Below are 12,890 nucleotides of genomic sequence, written 5' to 3'. Positions count from 1 at the left end.
AAATACAGTTCAGTACAGGTATCACTATACATAAACACTTAGATACATCTTGGATAAGCATCTCAGATACAGTACAGGTGTACAGCAGTAGTTCACCTGAGACAGTGTACAGTCGCCAGTTTGTGCCATTTCCAAGTCCCAGTGAGTCTGAAGAAGGGTCTCGACCCGAAACGTCCCCCATTCCTTCTCTCCCAAGAAGCTGCCTGACCTGCTGAGTTACTGCAGCATTTTGTGTCTACCTGTCCAAGTCCCAGTCGTTGCAAGTGCAGTGATCTTGACCTGACCTTGAAGGCCCGTTGTTCTGGCGGAGTTGCAGGGTCGGCCTGGCCAGGCGCAGCCATGGTGTCCTCCACCGTTGTGGGCCTGGCGCCTGGTCCAGCCCAGCCCCAGGCTGCTGCAGGGCCTCCAGCGGCCCCTTCCCCCTCACCTGCCCGGCCTCTTGGGGCGGCGCCCAGCCCAGCCCCAGGCTGCTGCAGGGTCTCCAGCGGCCCACTCCCCCGTCACGTGCCCGGCCTCTTGGAGCGGTGCCCGGTCCAGCCCAGCCCCAGGCAGCCGCATGGCCTCCAGCGGCCCACTCCCCCGTCACGTGCCCGGCCTCTTGGAGCGGTGCCCGGTCCAGCCCAGCCCCAGGCTGCTGCAGGGCCTCCAGCGGCCCACTCCCCCGTCACGTGCTCGGCCTCTTGGAGCGGTGCCCGGCCCAGCCCCAGGCTGCTGCAGGGCCTCCAGCAGCCCACTCCCCCGTCACGTGCTCGGCCTCGGAGCGGCGCCCGGCCCAGCCCCAGGCTGCTGCAGGGCCTCCAGCGGCCCACTCCCCCGTCACGTGCTCGGCCTCGGAGCGGCGCCCGGCCCAGCCCCAGGCTGCTGCAGGGCCTCCAGCGGCCCACTCCCCCGTCACGTGCCCGGCCTCTTGGAGCGGCGCCCAGCCCAGCCCAGCCCCAGGCTGCCGCATGGCCTCCAGCGGCCCACTCACCCGTCAAGCCTGTGCACTCCCTCCCGCAGCCCGAGAAGGTAGAAGCAAGTTAGCAAGTCACAATAAACTGCAGCGTCTGACAGATAAACTGTTCCTCGCAGGTTTGACTGCAGCCCACAGCCGACACACGTCAAACACTTATCACGGAGATGCCCACAACAAATTACATCTGCAGCACACTCCGGGACATTAGGCTGTCAATCTGCTTTCCACAAGCAACACGACAAAATGTCAACATTTCTGTCAGTTGCTGGAAGAATGTTACCCAAGACACCAAGTTCCCTTCTTTTACAAGGAAGGCGAGGAATCGTATTGAATGATTTAGTGCATCATCTGAAAGCATTCTGGGCACCCCGGCCACTCCATCTTCCCCCTCTCCCATCAGACAAAAGGTATACAAGTGTGAAAACGACCACCTCCAGATTCAGGGACAGTGTCTTCCCAGCTGTTATCAGGCAACTGAACCATCCTACCACAACCAGAGAGCAGTTCTGAACTACTATCTACCTCATTGGTGACCCTCAGACTATCTTTGATCAGACTTTGCTGGCTTTACCTTGCACTGAACATTATTTAGTTTAGTTTAGAGATAACATTCCCTTATCATGTATCTATACACTGTAAATGGCTCGACTGTAATCATGTATTGTCTTTCCACTGACTGGTTAGCGCGCGACAAAAGCTTTTCACTGTACCTCAGTACACGTGACAATAAACATAAACTGAACTGTAATATAACCCACGTAGTAGAAATAAGGAACAGCAGTTGCTGGTTTATCAAAAAGACACAAAGTGCCAGAGTAAATCAGCGGGTCAGGCAGCATCTCTGGGGAACACGGATAGGTGACGTTCTGGGTCGGAACTCTGAAGAAGGGTCTCAACCTAAAAGTCACCTATCCACGTTCTCCAGAGATGCTGCCTGACCCACTGAGTTACCCCAGCACTCTGTGTCCTTACCTAAATATAACACAACCTTAATTGGCACGTGAATACTGTCTCAACATTATTTTTGGAGGCACTACATATTTTGGTTGCGTGCTATTGTGGTCTGGCTCCCTTTTTAGTTTAGAAAAGCAGCATTGTGATTGTATTTAAGAATGGTTTATCTAATTTGTTTGGATACCACTCAATGTACAGGAAAGAACTGCAGATGCTGGTTTAAATCGAAGGTAGACACAAAAAGCTGGAGTAACTCAGCGGGTCAGGCAGCATCTCTGGAGAGAAGGAATGGGAGACGTTTCAGGGCGAGACCCTTCTTCAGACTTCAATGTATCTTGGCACACACGACAATGGCCTAATTCTGCTCAGATCACTTTTGGACATATGGATCATGGGTATGGATAAGATTGGCCTTGGCATCATGTTCAGCAAAGACATTGTTGGCCAAATTGGTTGTTGTTGTGTTGTACTGGTCTATGCAAACCAGCATCTGCAGTTCCTTCCTACATATATTCATCCACATTAGTGTTAAATGCAAATAACATACGATCCCAACACTAAGGTTATAAGTAATGGGACCAGAATTAGGCCATTCGGCCCATCAAGTATATTCCGCAATTCAATTACGGCTGATCTATCTCTCCCCTAACCCCATTCTCCTGCCTTCTCCCCATTACCCCTGAGACCCGTACTAATCAAGAATCCATCTATCTCTGCCTTAAAAATATCCATTGACGGCCTCCACAGCCTTCTGTGGCGATGAATTCCACAGATTCACCACCCTCTGACTAAAGAAATTTCCCCTCATCCCCTCCTTAAAGGAATATCCTTTAATTCTGAGGCTATGACCTCTCCCACTAGTGGAAACATCCTCTCCTCATCCACTCTATCCAAGCCTTTCACCTTTCGATAATCCGAAAGGACTAACCGATGAATAAGCTGTGTTTTAGTGATTGATTTCTGTTCATTTTCATAGTATTAACCCATAGATTATTAGACATTCAATTCTATCATATCCCATGAGAACAAAGTCCTTCCAGGTACAGTACTGCACTGTGGCACAGCGGGTAGAGCAGCTGCCATACAACACCAGAGACCCGGGTTTAATCCCAGCCTCAGGTTTCCGTCCGTGCGGAGCTTGTCCGTTCTCCCTGTGACCGCGTGGGTTTCCTCTGGGTGATCCGAGGAGGAGCCAGCGCTGCCCTCGCAACTGCGGCTTGCCTGCAGTCCGTTGTCTTTTGTGTTTTTTGTCTTAATTGTAGTTTAAATATGATGTAGTGTTTGTGGTTGTGTGTTATGTGGGTGGGGGGTGGGAACTGTAAAAGTGTCTCTCCCGAGCGGAGACCCGACCTTTGTTTTCTGTGTCGTGTCTCCGTTCCCGCTGCGGTCTACCACCGGCCATGCACCTGGAGCTGGCGGCCTCCAGCTGGGACCACCTGGGCTCTGGCTCACAGAGCCCGCGGCCCGGACTCACCACCTGCGGCGCTGGCTGCCTTCGGATGCTGCGGGAGCGGCTGCGACTCGTCTCCGGAGGCTCCGGCGCCGGCCGCCTGGACGTCGGAAGCCCGCAGGCCCCTGGGTGGGGGCCGACATCGGGAGCTCCGGCAGCGGCAGCGACAGCGTCTTCGCCCGCCCCGAATGCAGTGGAGGCCAGTTCGTTGGATGCTTTCAAGAGAGAGCTGGATAGAGCTCTTAAGGATAGCGGAGTGAGGGGGTATGGGGAGAAGGCAGGAACGGGGTACTGATTGAGAGTGATCAGCCATGATCGCATTGAATGGCGGTGCTGGCTCAAAGGGCTGAATGGCCTACTCCTGCACCTATTGTCTATTGTCTATTGAATCGCGGGTTTATGATTGTATGTGTTATTGCATTTTTATTGGTCTTATTGTTGCCCTGCGGGTAATTTTTCATTTCACTGCACATTTATGTGTATGTGACAAATAAATTGACTATTGACTATCCGGTTGGCTTCTGCAAATTGCCCCCAGTGTGTAGGACAAAGAACTAATGTGAACGGGTCTGTTGGGCCAAATGGCCAAAGGGCCTGACTCTAAAACTAAAAGGTATATAAGCACTGCCATATCCAACAAGAAGAGTTTTAAACAAACTCCAAGAATAAAACATACCTGTAATTCTTTGGTAGAACTGAGGTTTGAGTGCATGACTGAGGTACAGCGGGCTAACCTGCTGTAATGTACAAAGGGACCATACCAAATCGACCAGCAGGAAAGGATCCATCTCCAACAGGGCACCGCTCAGCTTGTTGTGAATCTGAAGAAAAGAAAAATCTTTAATAAAAAAGGGCGCACTTAAAGACAATACACTGGACACCCCCACAGTTGTGAATGCACCAGCACCATTCACAGAGAGTGACCAGACTCCACATTCTGCATGTCACTCCACATTCCTCTGGGTGCCAATTGTTTACTTAGTTAGCTTAGTTTATTATTGTCACTGGTACCGAGGTAGTGAAAAGCTTTTTTGTTTGGTGCTATCCAGCCAGCGAAAAGACTCCAGGTGATTACAGTCAAGTTGTTCAATGTGTACAGATACAGAATAAAGGGTATAACGTTTAGTGCAAGATACAGTCCGATTACCAATGTGTAAAACACAGTGGTGTACAGATACAGGTTTGCTTTGGTTTAGATATAGCGAAGATCTTTTGTTTGCTGCATGCTCTCATGTTAGAGACTGTACATGATTACAATCGAGCCGTCCACAGTGTACAGGATAAAGTGAATAACATTTAGTGCAAGGTAAAGTCTAGTAACATTTGATTAAAAACAGTCCAGTCCAAAGGACTCCAATGAGGTATTTATTCACAAAATGCTGGAGTAACTCAGCAGGTCAGGCAGCATCTCAGGAGAGAAGGAATGGGTGACATTTCGGGTTGAGACCCTTCTGCAGACTGGGTCAGACAATGAGGTAGATGATAGGTTGGGACCACGCTCTGGTTGTGGTAGGATGGTTCAGTTGCCTGACAAAAGCTAGGAAGAAATTGTCCCTGAATCTGGAGGTGTGCATTTTCACACTTCTGTACCTCTTGCCTGATGGGAGAGGGGAGAAGAGGGAGAGGGGTGAGATTGGTCCTTGATGATGCTGCTGGCCTTGCCGAGGCGGAGTGAAGTGTAGATGGAGTCGATGGAAGGGAGGTTGGTTTGTGTGATGGTTTGGGCTGCATCCACAACTCTGCATTTTCTTGCAGTCTTGGATGGAGCTGTTCCCAAGCCATGCAGTGATGCCTGCTACTGATACCCTTAACCATTCTTCGGTACATTTCTTTAAGACATTAGGCAATTAGGGAATGTCTGGTTAGTGCAGATAAGTTTAGGTTTACATTTATCATTTCCACTGTGGAGAAAAAGATTCTGACTGTCCACCCTGTCTATGCCTTTCACAATTTTTATATACAAAACTTTCATAATTTTACATGCCATCAATCAACACTTTATGAAAAGCAGCTATATGTGGGCAATAATAGGTGAATCTTCCACCAATGCTTACAACCAGTGAATAAATAAATAATTAGAAGGTAAATGCTGGAGTAACTCAGCAGGTCAGGCAGCATCTCGGGAGAGAAGGAATGGGTGACGTTTCGGGTCGAGACCCTACTTCAGACTGATAGCTGAATAACTAGAATGACATTTGGGTATCAAACTGCAAAAATCATGTTAATGTTGAATCTTGAGCAAAGTGTTAGAGGATGCTAGGGGCAGCACAGAGGTGCATGTGGAGGTAGACTTGCTGCTTCACAGCGCCAGGGACCCAGGTTCAATCCTGACCACAGGTGTATCTGTGCGGAGTTTGCATTTTCTTCCTGTGACCACGTGGGTTTTCTCCAGGTGCTCCGTTTTCCTCCTGCATCCCAAAGAGGTGCGGGTTTGTAGGTTAATTAACCCTTTGTAAATTGTCTCAAGTGCGTAGGATAGAACTGGTGTTCAGGTGATCGATGGTCGGCATGGACTCAGTGGGCCAAAGGGCCTGTTTACCTGCTGAATCTCTAAACTAAACTGAACTCAGCAGGTCAGGCAGCATCTGGGGACGGGATGGATAGGCAACATTTTGGGTCGGGATAGGCGGTGTTTTGGGGTGGGACCCAAACGATGCCCTTTATTTCGAAACAAGATATGCCTCAGTTGCACAGAACAACGAAGGAGATATTGGACTTGGAAGAAATGCGGGAAATGTTCACCAGAATATTTTTGGGGATCGGGTGTTCAAATTGCAAAGACATTGAAAAGACAAAATAGTGTAAGGTTTTAACGAGGGAATTATTTCTTCTGGCAAGATAATTAAAAACACATGGACATAATTTTAGAATTAGAACTGGACAAAAAGCATTTTATTTCAATGGAAAAGGGCGGCAGAGCTGCTGCCTTACAGCGCCAGAGACCCGGGTTTGATCCTGATTACCGGTGCTTGGCTGTGCAGAGTTTGTATGTTCTCCTTGTGACCTGCGTAGGTTTTCTCCGAGATATTCGGTTTCCTCCCACATACAGGTTTGTAGGTTAAATTGGCTTGGTATAAATGTAAAAGTGTCCCCAATGTGCGTGGAGTATTGTTAGTGTGCGGGGATTGCTGGTTGTTGTGGACTCAGTGGGCTGAAGGGCCTGTTTCCGTGCTGTATCTTTAAACAAAACTAAAATTAAATTTCACTGCATTAATAAATCTAAACCTATACCATTGCAACCTCTTCACTCTGAGCCAAGTGCATCGACCATCCTATCCTCATCTTGAGTGTGGTCCCAACCTACTATCTACCTCACTGATGATCCTCAGACTATCTCTAATCGAGACGTTATCTTGCACTGAACATTATGCCCATTATCCTGTATCTGTGTGGACGGTCGATTGCAATCATAGAGACACAAAATGCTGGAGTAACTCAGCGGGACAGGCCGCTTCCCTGGTAAGAAGGAATGGATGACGTTTTGGGTTGAAACCCTTCTTCAGACTGAGAGTCAGGGGAGAGGTAAACGTGAGATACGGACGGGTAAGGTGTGAAAACGAGACATCAAAGGGGATGGAGCTCAAGGAAAATGGAGAATAGATCATTGTTAGCTGAGGGGAAGGTGACAACGAGGCACACAATGGAAAATTTAATCAGGAGGACATTCAGACTGGTCGGAGATCATGGATGGAGAGAGAGGGAAAGCAATGGTTATTTGAAGTTAGAGAAGTTAATATTCATACCGCTGGGTTGTAAGCTGCCCAAATACGAGGTGCTGATCCTCCAATTTACATTGGGCCTCACTCTGACAGCAGAGGAGGCCCAGGACAGAAAGGTTAGCCTGGGAATGTGAGGGGGAGTTAAACCGTTTAACAACTGTAATCATGTATAGCCCACTGACTGGATAGCATGCAACAAAATGCTTTTCACTCTACCTCGGTACACGATAAACTAAATGATGGTGCCACTGAGTCATGCATGACATAAACATAATACACTCTTTCTCGCGTATAATCACCATTCTTACCTGAGCAAAGAAGGCCTCTCCAGTGGCTGGTTGATAATTGAGACGAGCAAAGGCCATGATAATGTTGCATAGTTGTACCTCCGACATCTTGTCACAGCGCTCATGTACATACTAAACAAGATGACAGAACACATTAAATTATCTGCATCTTGTCTGTTCTTCAGATCAGTGAAACAAAAAAACAGAAGATAGGCACAAAAAGCTGGAGTAACCCAGCGGGAGAGAAGGAATGGGTGATGTTTCAGGTCAAGAAACCTTCTTCAGACGGAGTGTCAGGGGGAAAAGGAAAAGCAGAGTCCGACGAATGTATTGAGAATTGTATTTAACCACCATAGGTGTTCGGTTATCAATACAACTGGTAGATTTAGCTCATAGGAACCTGAGGGGCAATTCTTTCCACACAGAGGGTGGTGGGTATATGGACCAAGGTGCCAGACGAGTTAGTTGAGGCACGCACAATATCAACATTTAAAAAGGCGGTTGGACGGGTACATGGATAGGCAAAGTTTAGAGGGAGTTGGGTCAAACACAGTTAGGTGGGACTGGGGCATCTTGGTCGGTATAGGCAAGTTGGGCCAAAGGGCCTGGCTCCATGCTTTATGACTGTTATGACTCTAGAAAACTCACTTTCAGATATGGTATTCTGTAAATAAACTACTTGTACAATAACAGCATCCAAAAATCTACTATTCTGCGCATCATCTTTTGGTAGAGATCCAGTATCCTCTCCAAATCCATTTGTATTCATCAGAATCCAGCCCCTGATTTGCTTGGCTGTGAATAAACCTTTCATGTTCAAATGTTCTAACTATAGGGTTTCTTAAAGACATGGAGGAAAGGTTAGAGGGATATGGGCCAAGTGTTGGTAGGTGGAACTAGTGCAGATGGGGCACCTTGGTCAGCATTGGCAGGTTGGGCCGAAGGGCTGTTTGACTCTATGACATGAACTTTTATTGTACTTAATTAAAATCAATGTAGTCTCAGCAGAGGGATCAAGGTTCCTAAATAAGATTATTAAGATGAATTAAATTTCACAGTAGTTAATGATCACGGTGAGACACTGAGGAGCATTATACTAGATGACAATATGCTAGTGTCAATATGCGAAAGGTAAAGATGACCCATTGCACTGGGAGGAGTTGGCTGCGCCTAACGGCTGCTGCTCTCTGGCAGTCTGTTTGTCTTTTTTTTGTTTGTGTCGGGATGGTTTTTGTTTCTGTTTTTGGCTGTGTATGTGTGGTGGGGGGGTGGGGTGTGGGTGTGGGGTGTGGGTGTGGGGTGTGGGGGTGGGGGAAACCTTTCTTTTATTAGGTCTCTTCCCCGGGGCGCAGCTCGCCCGCGGGGCCTTCCATCGCCGGCGCGGCTCGGCTGCGGGACTTAACATCGCCAGCGCGGCTCGGCCGCGGGACGTTTCAGTGCCCGGTGCGGCTTGGCCGCGGGACGTTTCAGTGCCCGGTGCGGCTCGGCCGCGGGACGTTTCGGTGCCCGGTGCGGCTCGGCCGCTGGACTTAACATCGCCCGGTGCGGCCGCGGGACGTTTCGGTGCCCAGGGCGGCTCGGCCACGGGGCCTTGCGGGGGCTGTGCGTGTCGTTTGCCTCGGTAGGGGTCGAGCTGCCTGTCCGTGGGTGCGGGGGGAAGAGAGTGGAAGTTTTGTTGCCTCCATCACAGTGAGGGGGTGTTTGGAGTCACTGTGATGGATGTTTGTGTTGGGGTCGGGTGTCCTGTGTTCTTTTCTGTTTTGCTGTGTTTTGTGTGACTGCTGAAATTTCGTTCGGTGTAAAAAGCCGAGTGACAATAAAGTGTTGTTATGTTATGTTATGTTATGTTGCAACAAAGTCTGATCTTTGATATGTATAGGACAGAACTGCAGATACAGGTTTCAATTGAAGATGGACACAGAATGCTGGAGTAATGTGGCGGGACAGGCAGCATCTCTGGAGAGAAGGAATAGGTGACGTTTCGGGTCGGGACCCTTCTTTAGGCAGCATCTGTGGATAGGTGATGTTTCGGGTCAGAATCCTTCAGTCTGAAGAAGGGTCTCGACCCGAAACGTCACCCATTCCTTCTCTCCAGATTCTTTTCACAGGATCAGGGAAATGTAGATCCGTGTAAATGGTCAAACTTTGGGCGGTACAGTGGAGCAGCTGGTAGAGCTGATGCCTCATCATGAACAACGGTGCTGTCTGTGCAAAATTGTATGTGTCCCCAGTGACCGCGTGGGTTTCCTCCCACATCCCAGAGACGTGCGAGTTTGTAGGTTAATTGGTCCTCTGTAAATTGCCCCTAGTGTGACCCAGTGGGATAACATAGAACTCGTGCGCAGGAAGGAACTGCACATGCTGGTTTTAGTCGAAGATAGACACACAATGCTGGAGTAACTCAGCGGGACGGGCAGCATCTCTGGAGAGAAGGAATGGGTGACGTTTCGGGTCGAGACCCTTCTTCTGACTGAGAGTAAGGGGAGAGGGAGACACAGAGATATGAAAAAGATGGCAAGGTGTGCCAACGAGACATCAAAGAGGACGGAGAACAAGGAAAATGTAGAATAAGTCATTGTTAGCAAGGGGAAGATGACGACAAAGCATACAAAGATAAAACAGACTCGAAGGGCCGAATGGCTCCTGTGTCTTATAGTCCCTCCTCCCTCTTGCAATGAGCTTCCAACTTGTAATTCACTCCTAGTTGCCAATAATATCTAGAGTGATAAGAGCTCAATATAAAAGAAAATTAAAATGCATCCCTTCTATGTGTTTACATTAAAGTGGATGGGGACATATCTACAATGTCAACTCTCAAGGTCTTGGCATTCTCAATTCAAGAGGCACTTTGGGAGTTAGCCGATCAGGAAGGTGGATCCTGGATTCATTTATCCACGTTCTGAACTGCTGAGTTCCCCAAGCATTTAGTGTCTCAGCTTTACAGAGCGAGCGAGCTGCAGGTTAATTATTGCAACGTCACCTGTGCAAGAGCTTCAAACAAAGGTAGATTGAGCCACTTCAGGTAGGCAAAAGACTTTGTGCATCGCATGATGTCAAGAGAACCCAGCTCTGGTACCCTGGGGAGCAGCTCGGAGGCCAGCCTCTGGAACACCTGTGTCTGCTGGAAGTTCAGCTTTCCTGTGGGAATATCGGAAGCCAGCATTAAACTCTGTGCACAGACTGTTATTACTGAACCAATACATACGGTTTGGCATGCAGATTTCTTCTCGATTTACAAATTTGGATTGTTTTCTCTGGAATGCCAGAGATGGAAGTATTTGACAGAATAGAAGTATGTAAAATCATGAGATGAGCAGTTTGAGGCCAGGACAGTACACAAGACACAATGCCTCACAGCGCCAGAGACCCAGGTTCAATCCTGACTACGGGCGCTGCCTGTACGGAGTTTGTACGTTCTCCCCGTGACCTGAGTGGGGTTTCTCCGCGATCTCAGGTTTCCTCCCACACTCCAAAGACGTACAGGTTTGTAGGTTAATTGGCTGGGTATAAATGTAAATGTAAAGTGTGTAAGATAATGTTAGTGTGCGGGGATCGCTGGTCGGTGCAGACTCGGTAGGCCAAAGAGCAAGTTCGCGTGCTGTAACTCTAAACTAAACTAGTGTCTACGACAGAACTAGTGTACGGGGTGACGTGGTCGGCAGTGGCTCGGTGGGCCGAAGGACCTGTTTCCACGCTGTCTCTGAAAACTAAACTAAACCTTTTTTCCCCTAGTGTGGAAATGCAAAGACCTGAGGGCATACAATGTGGAGAACTGTGGAACTGGAGAAATGACAAGGGGAGAGGAAGGGGGCAAGATTGGAGGGGGAGGGGAGGGGTGTGTATGTAGAAGTTACTTAAAATTCAATGTCTTAGTCCGGGTTAAAACATGGTCGTAGATCTGGAGAGAAGGAATCACAGAGGGGAAGCAGTATTCAGTTCAGTTTAGTTTATTGTCACGTGTGCCGAGGTACAGTAAAAAGCTTTTATTGCTGTAAATGATTGGACACAAGGAAGTGCAGATGCCACTTTACAAAAAAAACAACAACAAAGTACTGGAGTAACAGTCCGAAGAAAGGTCCCAATCCAAAACATCATCTATTCATGTTCTCCAGCCTGACCCGCTGCGTTACTCCAGCACTTTGTATCTTTTTCTGTAAGCGAGCATCTGTGTTTCTACGTTTAGTGTGCGTCTTTTAGTTGACACTGGACCAAGTGGACCCGTTGGGCCAAAACCTCTCCTGCATTGGTGCAGCTCCCCCCCTCCCCTCGCTCCTCAACCCCCCCCCCCCTCCCCTCTCCCCTCCCTCCCCCTCCCTCCTCTCCTTTTAAACTTAAAAATGTGAATAACTTTAAAAATATAACACCGATTTCAATAAAACTACTTGCATTATCACTAAAGTGACAATGGTGAGTAAGGTGGGCCTAAAATTGTCGCGCTATCATGTACCGTTTTGGCTGAAGTTCAGTCACAAACAAGATAACAAACGAGAGTTTTAGTATATAGATTCCATGCCGTGACTTCTGAATACACTTTATGTACAGTCTGCTCCGAATAGTGAAAGGCCTGGATAGAGTGGGTGTGGAGAGGATGTTTCCACTGGTGGGAGAGTCTAGGACCAGAGGGCAGAGCCTCAGAATAAAAGGATGTACCTCTAGAAAAGAGATAAGGAGGAATTTCGTTAGCCAGAGGGTAGTGAATCTGTGTAATTTATTGCCACAGACAGGAGGCCAAGTCATTGGGCATTTCTGAAGCAGAGATTGATAGTTTCTCGATTAATAAGGGGCTATGAGGAGAAGAATAACGGGAAAAATAGATCAGCCATGATGGAATTTTGGAACAGACTCAAAGGGCCGAATGGCCTACTTGTGCTCCTGTGTCTTATAGTCCCTCCCCCCTCTTGCACTGAGCTTCCAACTTGTAATTCACTCCTAGTTGCCAATAATATCTAGAGTGATCATCCAGTATTTAAACCTAAAGTGATGCAAGCTCTGAAACAAAAAAAAGAACTTTATCTTATATATTTTTCATTTGAATGCAAATAGCTGATGGACTTTGTAAGCCGCTCCATGGTTTTGATTTTGTTTTAGGGTTTCCTGTGTCTGCAAAGTTTTCTTTCTACCTATTGAGCAGAAAGCAAAGAGCCTCAAAAGGAATGCGCAGGAAGGAACTGCAGATGCTGGTTTAAGTCAAAGATAGACACAAAAAGCTGGGGTAACTCAGCGGGTCAGGCAGCATCTCAGGAGAAAAGGATTAGGCGACGATTCGGGTTGAGACCCTTCTTCAGACTGAGAGTCAGGGGAAAGGGGAACGAGAGACATAGACGGTGATGTAGAGAGATATAGAATAAATGAAAGATATGCAAACAAGTAACAATGATAAAGGAAACAGGCCATTGTTAGCTGTGGACTAGGTGAAAACGAATTACAGACAATGAGACTCAACAAGACGACTTTGAAGCTGGTATGACTTGGGTGGGGGAGAGAGGCATCCCCTCTTAGTTTCAGTTTAGTTTATTGTCACATGT

The 12,890-nt window shown here is 48.0% G+C and overlaps 1 protein-coding gene across 1 annotated transcript in view; it reads right to left on the bottom strand.

The window, feature by feature from the left end:
* Nucleotides 1-12,890, bottom strand: part of tbrg4 (transforming growth factor beta regulator 4) — a 39,823-nt gene that overhangs the window by 12,135 nt on the left and 14,798 nt on the right. The window contains exons 5-7 of the mRNA XM_078398476.1: nucleotides 10,346-10,503; nucleotides 7,387-7,497; nucleotides 4,036-4,180 (exon numbers count right to left, since the gene is read on the bottom strand). Coding sequence (XP_078254602.1) covers nucleotides 4,036-4,180; nucleotides 7,387-7,497; nucleotides 10,346-10,503 — 414 coding nt within the window. The remainder of the gene's footprint in view (nucleotides 1-4,035; nucleotides 4,181-7,386; nucleotides 7,498-10,345; nucleotides 10,504-12,890) is intronic.

The sequence above is a fragment of the Rhinoraja longicauda genome, chromosome 4, assembly GCF_053455715.1.
Source record: "Rhinoraja longicauda isolate Sanriku21f chromosome 4, sRhiLon1.1, whole genome shotgun sequence".
Classification (NCBI taxonomy): Eukaryota; Metazoa; Chordata; class Chondrichthyes; order Rajiformes; family Arhynchobatidae; genus Rhinoraja; species Rhinoraja longicauda.
This window is presented reverse-complemented; position numbering and strand designations above follow the sequence as displayed.